This window comes from Sceloporus occidentalis, unplaced genomic scaffold (assembly GCF_023333645.1).
Source record: "Sceloporus occidentalis isolate IW3139 unplaced genomic scaffold, rSceOcc1.0.p SCAF_6, whole genome shotgun sequence".
NCBI lineage: Eukaryota > Metazoa > Chordata > Lepidosauria > Squamata > Phrynosomatidae > Sceloporus > Sceloporus occidentalis.
The window spans coordinates 69,574,441-69,589,170 of record NW_028316986.1 but is presented as its reverse complement, the minus strand read 5'-3'; the positions used below and the strand labels follow the sequence as shown (position 1 = coordinate 69,589,170).

Sequence of the window (14,730 nt, the reverse complement as noted above, 5' to 3'; positions counted from 1 at the left end):
GAGATTGTTTTCCTTTGAAAATATAAGCATGTTTCTGTTATAAAACTTTATTATTTGGGAATCATGTTGGGCCAAACTGGAAAATCATTTTAGCAGGAAAGAATCCTAATATCAAAATCATAAACTTCTTATTGGCTCTGAATTATTTTCTAGATAATGATGTTCAATTGAGTCTGAATAATTGGATTAGACAATATACTACTTATAGTCCCAAAATCTACTTTGTAAATCCTTGCCCATCAAGGCTTGCTACATGAGCTGGATTGTGTGTAATGCATAGCAGGGACTATTAAGGATGTAACAGAACACAAATCTATTTTTCTGTTCTTGAAAAAGCCCATAGTGGGCCCACTGTTAACTCGTTTTCTCTTCTGATCATATGAACAACTACTGGCTTCGGCGGTTTCTAAGAGACTGGATAGCCATCTGTCAGGGGTGCTTTGATTGTGTATCCTTGCATGGCATGGGTTTGTACTTGATGCCCTTTGTGGTCTCTTCCAACTCTATGATTCCATGACTCTATGGCTAGTTTCCAACACCTACTTCTTAAAGGTCCTTGAGTGGGTAGTGGTGGGCCAGACCCAGGTAATTCAAAATAAAACTAGTTATCAGAATCCTTTTACTCTAGCTTCTGAATTGGTTTTAAGGTTGAAATTGTTTTTGTTACCCCCTGGATGGCCTGTGTCAAATGATGAACAGAGAAGTGTGCTCTGGTCATTCTTCAGAATTTCTCATCAGCTTTTGATAGTACAAACCATGATGTCTTTGCAAGGATGGGACTATGAGCTATCATTATGCTTCTTACTAGTCTGGATAGCAAGTCTCAAAAGCTGGTATTAGAGAACTCCTGGTCTACCAATTGGTGTCTGGCATGTGGGGTTTTGTAAGGTTCCATCATGTTTCTTGACTGTGATCAAAGGTTAATATAAACCAAGCCAATAGTGGTTACCAGGAATCATAGAATCATAGAGTTGGAAGAGACTGCAAGGGCCATGCAGTCCAGCCCTCTGCCATGCAGGAACTCGCAATCAAAGCATCCCCGACAGATGGCCATCCAGCCTCTGCTTAAAGACCTCCAAGGAAGGAGACTCCACTACACTCAGAGGGAGATTGTTCCACTGTCCAACAAACCATGATGTCTTTGCAGGAAATTCTTTCTAATATTCAGGTGGAATCTCTTTTCCTGTAGCTTGCTCCGGGTCCTAGTCTCTGGAGCAGCTGAAAACAAGTCAGCTCCCTCCTCAGTATGACATCCCTTCAAGTATTTAAACAGGGCTATCATATCACCTCTTAGCCTTCTCTTCTCCAGGCTAAACATCCCCAGCTCCTTAAAGTCGTTCCTCATAGGACATGGGAAAAGCCAATCTCATATCAAATGTACAAGAACAATTAGATGGGAGTATACTCTCTAGAACAAGGCTGTACTTCTTCTTGCTAATGAGAAAAAGGACATGAAAGAGTTTTGCAAGTGTGTAGGCCACTTTAACTCTGGAATCCTTCATTATTGGGGTTATTTAGCATTTACAACTCTTGTTTTTTTTGTTTGTTTTTTTGTAGATTCTGGCAAAACAATTGAACAATGAAGAAATCAATCAGCTTCCTTTACTACTTGGTGAATCAGCAATGGTATGGGAATGGATTTTGGTTCTTTGAACTGCAGATCAAGCTGAGAATGGTATACTATTACAGTGTTGCAACCTCATACACACTTACCTTAAAGCAAGTCCCAGTAGGACTTACTTTTTGAATATAGCTGAATAGGATTTTACAGACAAATTATAATAATAATGCTTAGCTCCTTACTGAAGATCAATTTCTTAGTCCAGACTTTTAAAATCTGCACTAATATTTTAGCATAGAGTAGTATTATGTCTGCATTAACCTGTAGTACAGTATTGTACGGTATTAGTACTATAATCTCCACTACTAAATAGTTTATTGATATGTACTTAAAATAACTTAGAACCATAGAACTTGTATAACTTGTATCCTCTTTGAAGTAAGCAGTTGTTTTCTGCTCATATTGATAACAGTTCTGATAAAGATGCCACCTTTAATTGTTTTAAAACCATTCAAGTGATTACATAATTCCATTTTTTAAAAATCTTTTGAACAGATCATTTTTGGGTACACATGTTGTCATAAGCAGATGAGAATCACTCTGCAAGAGATGGCAGCTCTTGAACATTCAGAAGTAATGCATTCTCAAATTGCCAGTTGTGGAGCAAAGTTTGTAGGATCATCTAATGACAAAAAGATTAGATAGCAATAGCAGCTTCATTTATTATACCGCTTCATACTGCCTAAGCAGTTTCTGAGTGGTTTACAAGCTGGGTACTCATTTTAGCAACCTCCGAAGGATGCAAGCTTGAGTCACGCCTGAGCCCCTAACTTGCAACCTTATGGTTTGTCAGTGAGTGGCTGCAATACAGGTATTTAACCCCTGCGCCACCAGGTTTGAGTTTGGGGGCGGGGTCTGTTCTTACCGAAAAAGTTTATGAAATTTAATCTTACAGAGATGCAGCAAATACACATTTTCTCAATTAGAGTAAACCCATTGACTCAGTGGGAACTTAAATTAATAACTGTATAAGTTTTATTCATTCATTGGGTCTACTCTGTTTTGGACTAACAATGGGATTTAGTTTTTAGGATTTTTTTTAGTTTGGATTGGATCTAGAGGTGCTCCTTCTGAATTCAGAAGGCATGTTCTACTCACAAGTGAGCTATTTTAGTGCACAGTGAATAGAGAACTATGAGATTATTCCATAGATAAGTGTGTGCAAACAGAAGCATGATGTTATACTACAGCATGGGTTTTTGCACAAATATTTGTAGATCAGTGCTGATGTTTTCCCTTCTACTTCTGATTTATAAAATTTTAGATCATTATTGTCTTATAAATACTGACCACTGCTAAGAAAATAAAGATAGCAGTGACCACTCAAACATGGAAATAACAGGGCAATGGAGTATCCCATAAGTATGTTGGTAGGGGTTGTCTAACATCAAGGACAGATTCCTGAAAACAGATGCCACTCACCATCAGAGTATTGCTTGCTGATCTTACCACAGCCTTTTTTATTTTATTTTTATTTTTTTGGGGGGGGGGGGCAAAGAAACAAAGGGATGTTTAGGTTTAGGTATAATTTAGGTTGTTCAAACTGTAAACTTCCTGGTGCTAGCAATCAAAAGACTTTATGGAACATCCTGTATTTCTCTCCTTAACAGATTTAGTGCAGTAAGAAAAAAAGGTGAAAAAATATTTGGATAATTGGAGGATTATAAATACAAGGCAACTTCATCTCAACCCCTAACCCCCATAAAATTTCTTCAAAGAGGCAGGGTGGTTGCATGATAAATGCCTCATCTGGAAGAAATTCCAATCTCTTCTGCTGCAGTAAAAAATAGCAAGCCAAACTCCAAAGTAGATTTCTCTCCCAACATACATCTAAGAAGCTTGACTATCAAAAATTTTCATAATTGATATGGGAACGTATTTATTTATTGGATTTATATCCAACCTTTCTCCCTTGTATTGTGTGCACATTTTTGCAGGAATTTCTATGGGATTTCTTGAACCATCAAGAAGGCCCACGTGTTAGAGATCATCTGAGCCATGGAGAGAGCAATTTAAAGAACTTTCCAAGAGAAGTAGCAAATTCTATTCTTGCATTTTCTATTACACTTTTGTACAGATTTTCTACGGATGATGTTGGTGCCATCAAGGTAAGGTATGTTCCTGTTTTTAGCGACACTATTTTAAAAGTATCCCTCTTCAGCTCTTAAATCTAGATCTTTCTGTATTGTGGACATCTGTTATTCTCTTTCTATCATGTATCAATATATTTAATGGACATACTTTTATAACACTATGTATGTTATGTATTATTTATATGTATTATGCTATTATTTCTTAGATTGTACGCCATGGGCAGGTTTACTCTTACCTAGTTTATTGTTTGTATGTACAGCGCTGTGCAAATTTACAGCACTATATAAATAAAGCATAATAATAATAACAACAATAACAACACTAATCCAATATGTTGTAAGTCCAAAACACACCACAGAAACATTCCAGTTTGAGACTACCCTAGTTCAGTGCTAGGGAGTCCTGAGACCTGTACTTTATTGTGGCACCAGAGCTCTCTGACAGTGATGACTAAATGTCTCACAAACTGCAGTTCCCAGAATTCCCTGGCATTGAGCCAGAGCAATTAAAGTGGTCTCAAACTGGATTATTTCTGCAGTGTGTTTTAGACCATAGATACTTTTTCATGTTCAGATCACCATTGCCACCACATCTCCCTAATATCTCTATTACAACTCCCTAAAAATCACTTCTGGAGGTCAGGGGATTGGTAAGGCTACCTCTGTTTAACTATGTGACAGAGTTTCTGGAGTTGTCATCTCCCTGCTCTGCATAGCATTTGTACAGCGAGGAGGTAAATATGACAGCTGCTTTTTTGGTAAGAAGAAGTTTTATCACATGGGAGGAAGCAGCCAAATCCTGTGCAGAAATGGGGTTTAAATCTGGGGAAATCCTGCAAAAGCGCACATTGAGCATTAACCTGTCATTAACCCATGCAGAAAATGGGCAAAATCAGCTGCTTTTTACTTTTTGAAAAATCCTGAAATTAAAAAGCAACCGATTTTGCCCACTTTCTGCATGGCTTCATCTTGCATTAATGCTCCATTAGCTCAATGTGTCTGAAAACAATTCTACTTTTGAGGGATTTTTCCAAGATTTAAATCCACTTTATCTACAGGATTTGGGCACTTTGCCTCCTGTGTGATAAGGTCCTATATTTGGTACATGCATTTTGTGTACTTTGCTTAGCTCATGGCCAATGAGAGTATTGGTCCAGTCTCTAAATGACTTACATGATGTTGTATACTTAATGTTTTGCGAGAAAGACACCATTTTATGCTAGTTTCTTAATTTTCTTGTTGACTTATTCTAATTACTTTGTGGTTTTCTGAGTTAGCTCTTCATATGTTGGTTAGAGTTTACTGGTTCTCCCAGCACAAAAACACACCCATGATCCATAGTTACAGAAGAATTGCTTAACTGTTGTCTTTCAAATTTCTGCTTTCAGTGCCAGTCCCACCTTGAAACTGCTGTTAATTTCCCTAGGAAAAAAATACAGGATGATTTTAGATTAGAAAAAAAAGCATAAGGAAAGGGTTAAACACTTTTCTTCCCTAGCATGATTGATTTGCACATGCCTACTTCCAACACATATTCGAAATTGCAACAACAATAATAACCTGGAAAATCAGTCATCGATCTGTCATATCACCTTCCTATAAGCTTTATCACACTAGGGGGCAAACAGGATTTAAATGAGAGTTAAACTAGAATAAACCAGGAAATGCCTGATGTTTATCACATGCCATTTCCTGAGTTTCTCTTGTTTAGCATCTCATTTAAATCCTGTTTGCCCCCTAATGTGATAAAGCGGTTAGAGAGTATGACTTCCCCAAGGTCACCCATTGGGGTTCCTGGTTTTGTGTGAGGGGAACTCCCAGAGTTCCAATCCAACACTTACTTCACTATATCATGCTGGCTCTATACAATATAGTTGTTATATGCCTTCAAGATAACTCCAACTTACATTGGTCCTATCATAGGTTTTTCTTGGCAAGATTTATTGAGATGTTTGCCTTTGGCTTCCTTTCAATACAGTGTACAGTGTTTCGGGTTCCCTTCTGGTCTCCCTTCAAGTATTAGCCAGGTCTGATCCTGCTCAGACATAATCTAGTGCCTTCAGGGTATTTGAACATAAATCCATAGTATGGAGGATTCCCATTTTTCAGATTCTTTATCTGAAAGATTAAGTTGCATCAGAGTCCAAGATGGGATGTTATACCTTAAACATTTATTTTTAACATATTTTTATGTAAAGTTCAGGTTCCACAAAACCATGCAGTACTATTAATTTCACTATGGTTCTGTGTATAAGCCTTTGCAAAAGAGTGATTTAAATATTGATATTTTATCATCTACTGTATCTCTTCTTTAAACCAGAGCCACACATTGCTAGAACCACTCATGAGCTGTGGAAATTACTATTGTTCCAAGTTTCATCCAGCAGCCATACTCAAAAAACAGGTATGCAACTTTTTTTCATTGTTGTTCAGTAACGAGTTTATTTTACAGAACTTTTAAATTCTTGGGCTTTGAAACAACCACAGTTATACAGTTTAAAATCCTGTTGAAATTGTCCTTCAATAGGAGAGTCAGTTTTATATATGCAGCTTATTGTTTGTGTTGTTGTTTCTGTCTGTTTTTAAAATATTTTCATAAAAGTAATTTACAGAACTTTTAAATAATAAATGAATGTCTGATAACATCTGAAAAGTTCCATAAAATTTTATAGACTGAGAAAAATAATCAAGAATGGATCTATGTGAATTATGACCTTAGCCCTAGTAGAAGTTGCCAGCAAGTCATTAGCAATATAAAATACTGATTTAGATCCCAGAAATCAAGTGGAACAAAGCTCACAGATTAGTCTTCCCCATTACTACTTACTGCAGCTCCCAGCATCACTTGGAGATCCAATCCCAATTTGGATAAGGGTTGGATGTCAGTAGGTATTGTACCCCTTTTTAGAATGAGCTGAAATGTCTTCAAGGTTGTTCTAGTAAAGTGTTTGTTCAAAATTTGATGTAAGCTTATTTTTCAACTTCTAGGTACTGAAATGCATAAGAAGTATCACTGTATGGTCTGATCTTCCTATATTGCCTGAAGAGCAAGTTCAGGAAATTGCAAGGTAACTTTGTTTTTCCGTCTTCCAGTTTGGGGTTGGAGAAGTGGATGCAGATTTTGATAAACCTATTTGCAATTTCCAGTCTCTAGATGTGTTGGACTGTATCACACAACATTACCCACCAGTGGAAAGGGGTATCTAGAATTTAACCCATGATCATATTATACAGTTATCTGTGAGAGATTTGACAGATGTTCTGTGTTTGGGGAGCAAGACTATTAAATCAAGGGGGCAGGTTTCAACCTTTTGCCCTCCATGGGGCACATGGGGGATGTAGGATACTAAATCTCCCCCACAACACGCATACTCTTTTCCTTGTACACACACATGCATGCATACACACACCATCCTGATCCATTTTGCAGGGATGGAAGTTTAAATGCTTTTCCCTCCTCGCTAAGACCATGACTTTTCTTCTGACTTTTGTGGGAAGCAAAATTATCCAGACATTATTCTCACAGGTACACTTTCCAGCACAATCAGACTGTAAAGAAGCCTAGTTGTGCTAGAAAGTGTAGTGAATGAGGGGGAATCATTGCTATGTGCCTTGTTTTTCAGAAGCATTAGCTGCTTCTACTCGGAGTCAGATTAGAAGGAGATATTTTTATGCAGAATGCCTTGTACTGTATGTGGATAACTCCCACCAGCTGTATGTGCCAAAAATGCAGAAAAGCAGGGGACAAGCAGACTATACTGATGAGGTTTTAGGCCACCATGAAGACTGACTTGCCTGTCTCTGCTTTGTGCATGTATGTTTGTGTTTAGATTGCCTATCTGTCTCATCCTTTCCTGAAGAGTCAAAAGAGGTCATAGTGGAAGCATAATCTTGTAATCTTAAAAGCAAATAGTTTATCCCAACTTTTAGAACCTTTGAGTTGTAAAGTAGTAAAGATGCCAGTCCAAAAAAACCAAAAACCAAATACTTGTTTAAAATTCTTAAGCCTTTCATGGAGGAAAGAACACTGAGGCAACTTTAAAGAAATTTAATTCATGTTTTATCAAAATTTTAAACAAAGGATTGACAACATTACAATAGTATGTTTTTAAATGACTTAGGGAGCTGGGGATGTTTAGCCTGGAGAAGAGAGGGTTAAGGGGTGATATGATAGCCCTGTTTAAATACTTGAAGGGATGTCGTATGGAGGAGGGAGCTAACTTGTTTTCAGCTGCTCCAGAGACTAGGACCTGGAGCAATGGATGCAAGCTCCAGGAAAAGAGATTCCACCTCAACATTAGGAGGAACTTCCTGACAGCAAGGGCTGTTCGACAGTGGAACAAACTCCCTTGAGTGTAGTGGAGTCTCCTTCCTTAGAGGTCTTTAAACAGAGGTTGGATGGCCATCTGTTGGGGATGCTTTGATTTAGATTTCCTGCATGGTGGGGGGTTCGATTGGATGGAAGATTGGATGGCCCTCTTCCAACTCTATGATTCTATGATTCTAAAACTTTTCTTGAAGTTATCTGATAGAACACTACTAGACCATATTGGACTTCTAGCATTATGATGGACCACAAAAAGGGTAATGTCATAGCAAAGAGTTTATTATGTATAATGATCCATTTTGACTGATACTGTAGTAAACTAGCCAATCTATTCAAGAAATCATGCCATTTTGTAAGAAATATCAGTCACTGACCATGGCAGACAAATTTTGAGGGAGTGAAAGCATGCCTGTGTATTCTTTAAAAAACAAAACATCATGTTCTAGGATTTCAACATAGGAAACCTGGAGAGATGGCTGTTAAATATGTCACAGCCAAGGATCTGTGGGCTGTATCTAAGATTTAGAAGAATTAAGTGCTATAAATTTATATTGTAAAATTATTTTGTATAATGTCTCTATTATTTTGATGTATAGATAAAACATAATTTTACAAATCTGGAATGAAATTCTGAAATCACTTTATCTTGGTTTTGTTTTGTTTTTTGTTTATTTTGGAAGGTTGGGAAAGGATGTTGATTTTCCTTGTATTTTTGTGACTGCTGATATTTTCTCTCAACTACAACCCTACTTACCACAGGCTATCAGAATTTCAGGTGATCCTGTGAACAGCTTGCTAACAGAGAAGTAAGTTTTATAACATTTCCTCTAACATTTGTCAAATCTGAAAGTACAGTACATGTTCTGTCATCTTTTGCGATGTGCTGCAGAGCTATTTCTGTTAAGAACTTGGAAATGATTCATGAATATATAAGTGAAAATATGAGTGTTGTATCCATAGTTGTATCTATTGTATTCAAATATAATGTTCTGCAGTCTTCCAAAAGGTGATGTAGGAAATGCTGAATCCACCATCCACACACACATTTCCTTAGCCCCCCCCTTCTCCATACATGCTCACTTTTACATCTTGTATTGTCACACAAGAGCTTGCCATGACATCTGAACTAGCAAACAGATTGATCAGTCCTTTCAAATCAGAAGGGTAAGTGATGATTTCAGAAAATTATGTATATGATACCTGAATTTAGTTAGAGGCTGTATGGTTTAACATCTTGAAAATGAGCCTTAGTTCCCTCCAAGTTTATGCAGTCCTATGCCTTTCATTGTGGCCACAAGGTCATGAGAAGTTTCCACTTCTGGTTCAGAATAATCACAATTTGATGTATTGTTGATGATCTAAATTGTGACTGAATCTGCACTGCAGAAATAATCCAGTTTGACATCACTTTAGCTGCCAAGACTCAGTGCTGTGGAATTCTGGGAATTGCAGTTTGTTGTGACAGCAGAGCTCTTAGTCTCACAAAACTACAATTCTCAGATCCATAGCATGAAGTCATGACAGTTAAAGTGGTGTCAAACTGGAGTGTTTCTGCAGTGTGGATGCGGCCTGTGTCTAATCCTAAAGAGCTAATGAATACAAGCCCAGTTCATCAGTTGTGGGTTTGAAGTTGTCTCATTTTCACTAATCATAGTTGAGATTCAACAGTTTTGTCTGGATTCTGATGTAAGCTTGGAAGTAATATGTTACTATTATTATTAAAGTTTATTTATAAAGTGCTATAAGTTTACACAGTGCTGTACATGCTAAATAAACAAAATATAATGAATAAAAACCTGCCTATGACATAAAATCTAAGTAAAACAAAATAATAGCATTAAAACATCACTTAAAATACATCAAAACAGATACACGTAATAAACCATCCAGTGAAGTCTATAGCAATTTTTTTTTTTAAAAAATCCTTTATGTATATGCATATTTATTTACTAGAGAACATTTGCTCATTACTCTTAAAACACTGCTTTTAGGGGTATTTTGTGCCAGATAGTATTCTTGGCTAAAACTGTCTATTGTCTGTATTTCCATATCCTTATTTGAACCTAACATTGCATATTTCTAGTTTTCGATAATAGCCACTTAAAGACAAGCTAATTCTCAGATGACCAGATTGCGTAGTTACATTTTACTGCAGTTTAAAGAATGCTGATTTAAAAAGAGATGTTTGTTTCCTTTAGGTTACTGACTGAACTCTGCAGCAAGCATGTCTGTGTTCTCTTCTGCCCACGGACAGTTCTGGAAATCATTGTAGTCCTTCGTCAAATAACTACTCAGTCCCACCAGGTATCAAGTCAAGTCATTTCTACATGTGAAACCAGATATAAGCAGTGGGTAAATAAGTCACTGCGATCACGCCAGAGGAACAACTATCTGCGTATGAGAAGGAGGTAGGTACTGTTTTATTTTTAATAAAGCAAATATTAATTTTCATTGAAAATGTTTTTAATTAACAACTTATTACTGTATATACTCATGTATAAGTCTAGAAATTTTAGTCAAAAAATGTACCCAAAAAACCTGGGTTGACTTATCTATGGGTCAGTGTAAGTATTGTACTTTCTTATCAAAAAAGGAACCATCCCCTGGTGTAAATACATCTCAAGTGTTCTACAACACTATGTTGGTATGATGGATTAGGGCCAGACTAAGTTTGTTCCACTTAGTTTTGATTTTATATTAAACAGTGTCTTTAGTCTAACATGGGTCTAAATATCCAGAAGGCACCAGATCCTGTCTGATCTTAGAAGCTAAGCAAAGTCAGACCTGGTTAGTACTTGGGATGGGGATTGACAGGGAATACCAGGTGCTGTAGTGTGTATTTCAGAGGAAGGCAATGGCAAACCAGCTCAAAATACTTCTTCTCTAGGAAAATCCTGTGAAATTCATGGGCTTGCCATAAGTAAACAGGTGATCTGTTAGGCACATACACATGGACACTTGAGTCTAAATCTATTTGCTCATGCCAACTAAAGAAGACCCATGGAATTAATATGATTTATATACATTTTCACTTGTCATTCAGCTGTTGATTCACTGTCTTCTCTAGTTGATGGACAAAAGCAGTATACACATCCTCCAAATGTTATGAAATCTTCTCAAACTCTTGTAAATGATCTAATTTCAGCACTTTTAATGAATGCCTTAGTATCCAAAGAAGACAATTCCGCCTTTAAAGACTCTAACAAAATAAGATCAGGCTTATACTTTAAACACTTCCATGAGGCCTCTGCTCTAACTGTTTGTTCCATAGCATCCCTTATTTATAGGGTAGCCATGCTCTGCATCCAAGATAACTTTTGATAACCAGGGCCTAGATGCAAAGTCCCTATGCAAAGCCTTTCTTAAAATCTGTAAATCTTTAGCATTTGTGGCTGATGCCATCAGAGATTCAATGACTTATTCAGCCTGCTCCATTGCTGCTTCCACTAGCCAGAAAATCCATTTGGCTAAAACAATGGAAGGCAGACATGCAGTCCAGATCCAACCTAGCCATAATCCCTTTACACAGGGAACCTCCTTTAGGTATCTATGTCTTCCTGTATCTAGATTATATCCTTTTGAAATCTCAATCAATCCTAGGAGTCCATCAAGTTCTAGTGACCACCCTGTCTGTTCTTCAGAACCACGGCTTCATGGCCAACAAACAAAAATCACTTCTCCCTAATTTGGGGGCTAGTTCATCTAGGTGCCTTAGTAGACACCAGAAAGGGTTGCATTGCCCCCGCTCTGGAGAGAATAACAAAAATTAAGAAAAAGATGCCCTCTCTTCACAGGAGCAAAAACAACAGACCTAATGTCACTGACTCATTTATTATGCATCATGAGATCCTCATTTAGTCAGAGGTCTTCCCTACAATGGCTCTTCTGACCTTTTCCAACACCTATATCCAAAATTAGGATTCGTTTAACCCAGAAAGTTAGATTTTCTCATTTGTGATGAACAAACACGCCTAAGAGTTCCCTTATAAGACTCTCCAAGAGTAGTTCTCATCAGAAATGCCAGCCTCAATTCAGGGGACCTAGATTCCAGCAGAACAGGCTCACAATATCAGTGGCTGGAACTTCATGCCAAATCAAGGTTGTGACTCCTTCACTTTCAAAAAGACCTGAGAAGATGACATGTTCTAGTTTGAACAGACAACGAAATTGCAGAATTATATCTGACTAGGCAAGAAGGTTCTCACTCTTCCTACATAAGGAAGCCCATCAACTATTTTGAGGATGGAGCAAGCTTGTTTTCTGCTGCTCCAGAGAACAAGACACGGAATGCAAGCTACAGGAAAAGAGATTCCACTTAAACATTAGGAGGAATTTCCTGACAGTATGAGCTGTTCGACAGTGGAACACACTCCCTTGGAGAGTAGTGGAGTCTCCTTCTTTGGAGGTCTTTAAACAGAGTCTGGATGGCCATCTGTCGAGGATGCTTTGATTGTGAGTTCCTGCATGGCAGGGGGTTGGACTGGATGGCCTTGGAGATCTCTTCCAACTCTATGATTCTCCTGGGCAGAAGAGAATGTCCTCTCCATCAGCATAACACATTCAGGACTCTCTGATCAGGAAGTGGACTTTTAAGTCACCATACTCTGCATCTTAAGAAATAGAGCCTGGACATAACTGTCTTTCAACAACTACGGACACATTTCAGAGACTTGCAGGTCACCCTCTTTGCATCACATGCAAACCACAAACCCTGTATTGTAGAGTTAGCTGTATCAGGACTGAAAACATGGTATTTACAGAGTAACATGGTTTGTTAGTTCAAGAAAAGGCAATCCCTCTCAACATCCACATTGGAGAATGAGTGCAGATGCATAGCACATCTGAACACATTAATGTACTGAGATACATCATGAGCTTATTTTTCTTCTCTATGTACTCATGCATTCTTATGCTTGCTCATACACACACACACACACACACACACACACTCAAACCCCTCCCCATATATCTCAGTGCAGAGATGAAACTCTTTAAATGTCTCTCCCAACCATGCCAAGATTGTTTCTTATTCCCTTCTGACTCTTCTGAAAAGACTAACTTAATTTAGAGCTGTTTTGTTAATTTTTCTTAATTATGACGATAATTGTCTCTAACATGGCTGTTGTTTTTCTTTCCTCTACTAGTATTATATTTCTGTCTCCTGTCTTGCAACTCATTTTAATCTTGATTACTCTGGAGCTAATGAGCATCCATACTGTTTGTGAAAAGAATGCTTCAGATTATCAGCAATATCTAAAGTGAGTGCAATCTATCTATAAGTAACATATGGAAAATCAACCTTTTCCCAATCAGTTGATCTTCCTGGGTGATTTCTTATTCATTCCCTTATCTGCCACATGATCATGCATGAGCTGAAGACAGTCTTTAGCATCCTCCTAATCATCCCCTTAGATGTAATTTGAAACTCCCAAAAAGGTTCTTGGACTTGTTGAAAATGTTCATTATAACATAATTACTTATGACATTTATTAGATTGTGTTTTCTTTTAAAAATATCAACTCTTTGCAGTGGTTTGGGAGTGGGACCACTGAATGCCTTTATCTCTGTTTTCTAGTTCTAATGAAAACCACACCTATCCAAGTTGTTGTTCGTCTTGTTCTTTCTCATTGCTGGAGAAAGCAGCAATGGGGACATGGGGTGATTGGGGCAACAATGAGGATGGCTCAGACCCCTCTCTGCAATCTACAGTCCTGATCCAGATGTCTGTTGATTTGGTGGCTGGCGTATCTAAAGAAATAAAACCAGAAAAGCTAAATTTAATCAGCCAACTTATCTTTTATGTTTGACCATCATTGTCTAAATTTGCACTCCTAATGCACTGGCTAGTGAGTAAGCCCCACTGAACATAGTGGGATTCACTTCTGAGCAGACATGCCTAGGATTGCATTGTTCTAAGTGCTTTTTCATCAGCTGTATAATTGCCCATCAGGGATATGAAAAAACAGAGAAAGCTATCTCTTAGCAAACTGTTACCATTTGGTTTTGGAAATGCTTGTTTAAAGTCAGAAGTTGGTCTTATCACTGTTTTTCTCTTCCTCCTCCTTGTAGGTTTCTAAAGTTTATTTTGCAGTACACTGAGAATTTGGTGACCTACACAAAGCCGGAAAAGAATAAATGGGAGGAAACTGTAACCTTGACTGAAAAAGCTATGCTGAAAATCAGAACTTTCTTAGGGAAGCAGCTAGCGCTTGTGCAGTTAGCAAAATAAAAATATAGTCCTCACCAAGACTTAATAGGTTTAAGTGGAATTGTCATAGCTGCATTCAAGTGTTTACTGGCCAGAACATAAGAGTGTGTGTGTAAGTGTGTAAGTAAGTAATGGCAAAATGTACTGTACTCTATATTTTCTCTGTGAGGATGAATAAATAACCTTTCCCAGGTAAATAAAGAATAGAATGTGTAGCAAAGACAGTGGATGCTGTTTTTCATTTGATATACATTTTATTTCTCAACTTTCTGATATTTTTTTGTATTTTTTTATTTATTCTTAGTCAAGATTTACCAATGGGAGAGGACATTTGACAACTGGGGTAGAGACACTACTTAAAATCTCCAGGCAGTAAATTCTTCTCATGGTCCAGTATAGATTTTCACAACCTGGTACAGTCGAACCTTCTTATACACGTATTTTTTTACACAGATTCAAGCATCCATGGTTTGAAAATGTT

The 14,730-nt window shown here is 37.6% G+C and overlaps 1 protein-coding gene across 2 annotated transcripts in view; it reads left to right on the top strand.

The window, feature by feature from the left end:
* Window positions 1–14,469, top strand: part of ERMARD (ER membrane associated RNA degradation) — a 29,867-nt gene extending 15,398 nt beyond the window's left edge. The window contains exons 12-19 of one of the 2 annotated variants that reach the window (XM_089529974.1): window positions 1,558–1,626; window positions 3,559–3,729; window positions 6,035–6,118; window positions 6,703–6,782; window positions 8,722–8,847; window positions 10,240–10,449; window positions 13,186–13,299; window positions 14,111–14,469. In XM_089529974.1, coding sequence (XP_089386100.1) covers window positions 1,558–1,626; window positions 3,559–3,729; window positions 6,035–6,118; window positions 6,703–6,782; window positions 8,722–8,847; window positions 10,240–10,449; window positions 13,186–13,299; window positions 14,111–14,270 — 1,014 coding nt within the window. In that variant the 3' untranslated portion in view covers window positions 14,271–14,469. The remainder of the gene's footprint in view (window positions 1–1,557; window positions 1,627–3,558; window positions 3,730–6,034; window positions 6,119–6,702; window positions 6,783–8,721; window positions 8,848–10,239; window positions 10,450–13,185; window positions 13,300–14,110) is intronic. The other variant, XM_089529975.1, reaches the window with a different exon arrangement.
* Window positions 14,470–14,730: the final 261 nt, after the last annotated feature.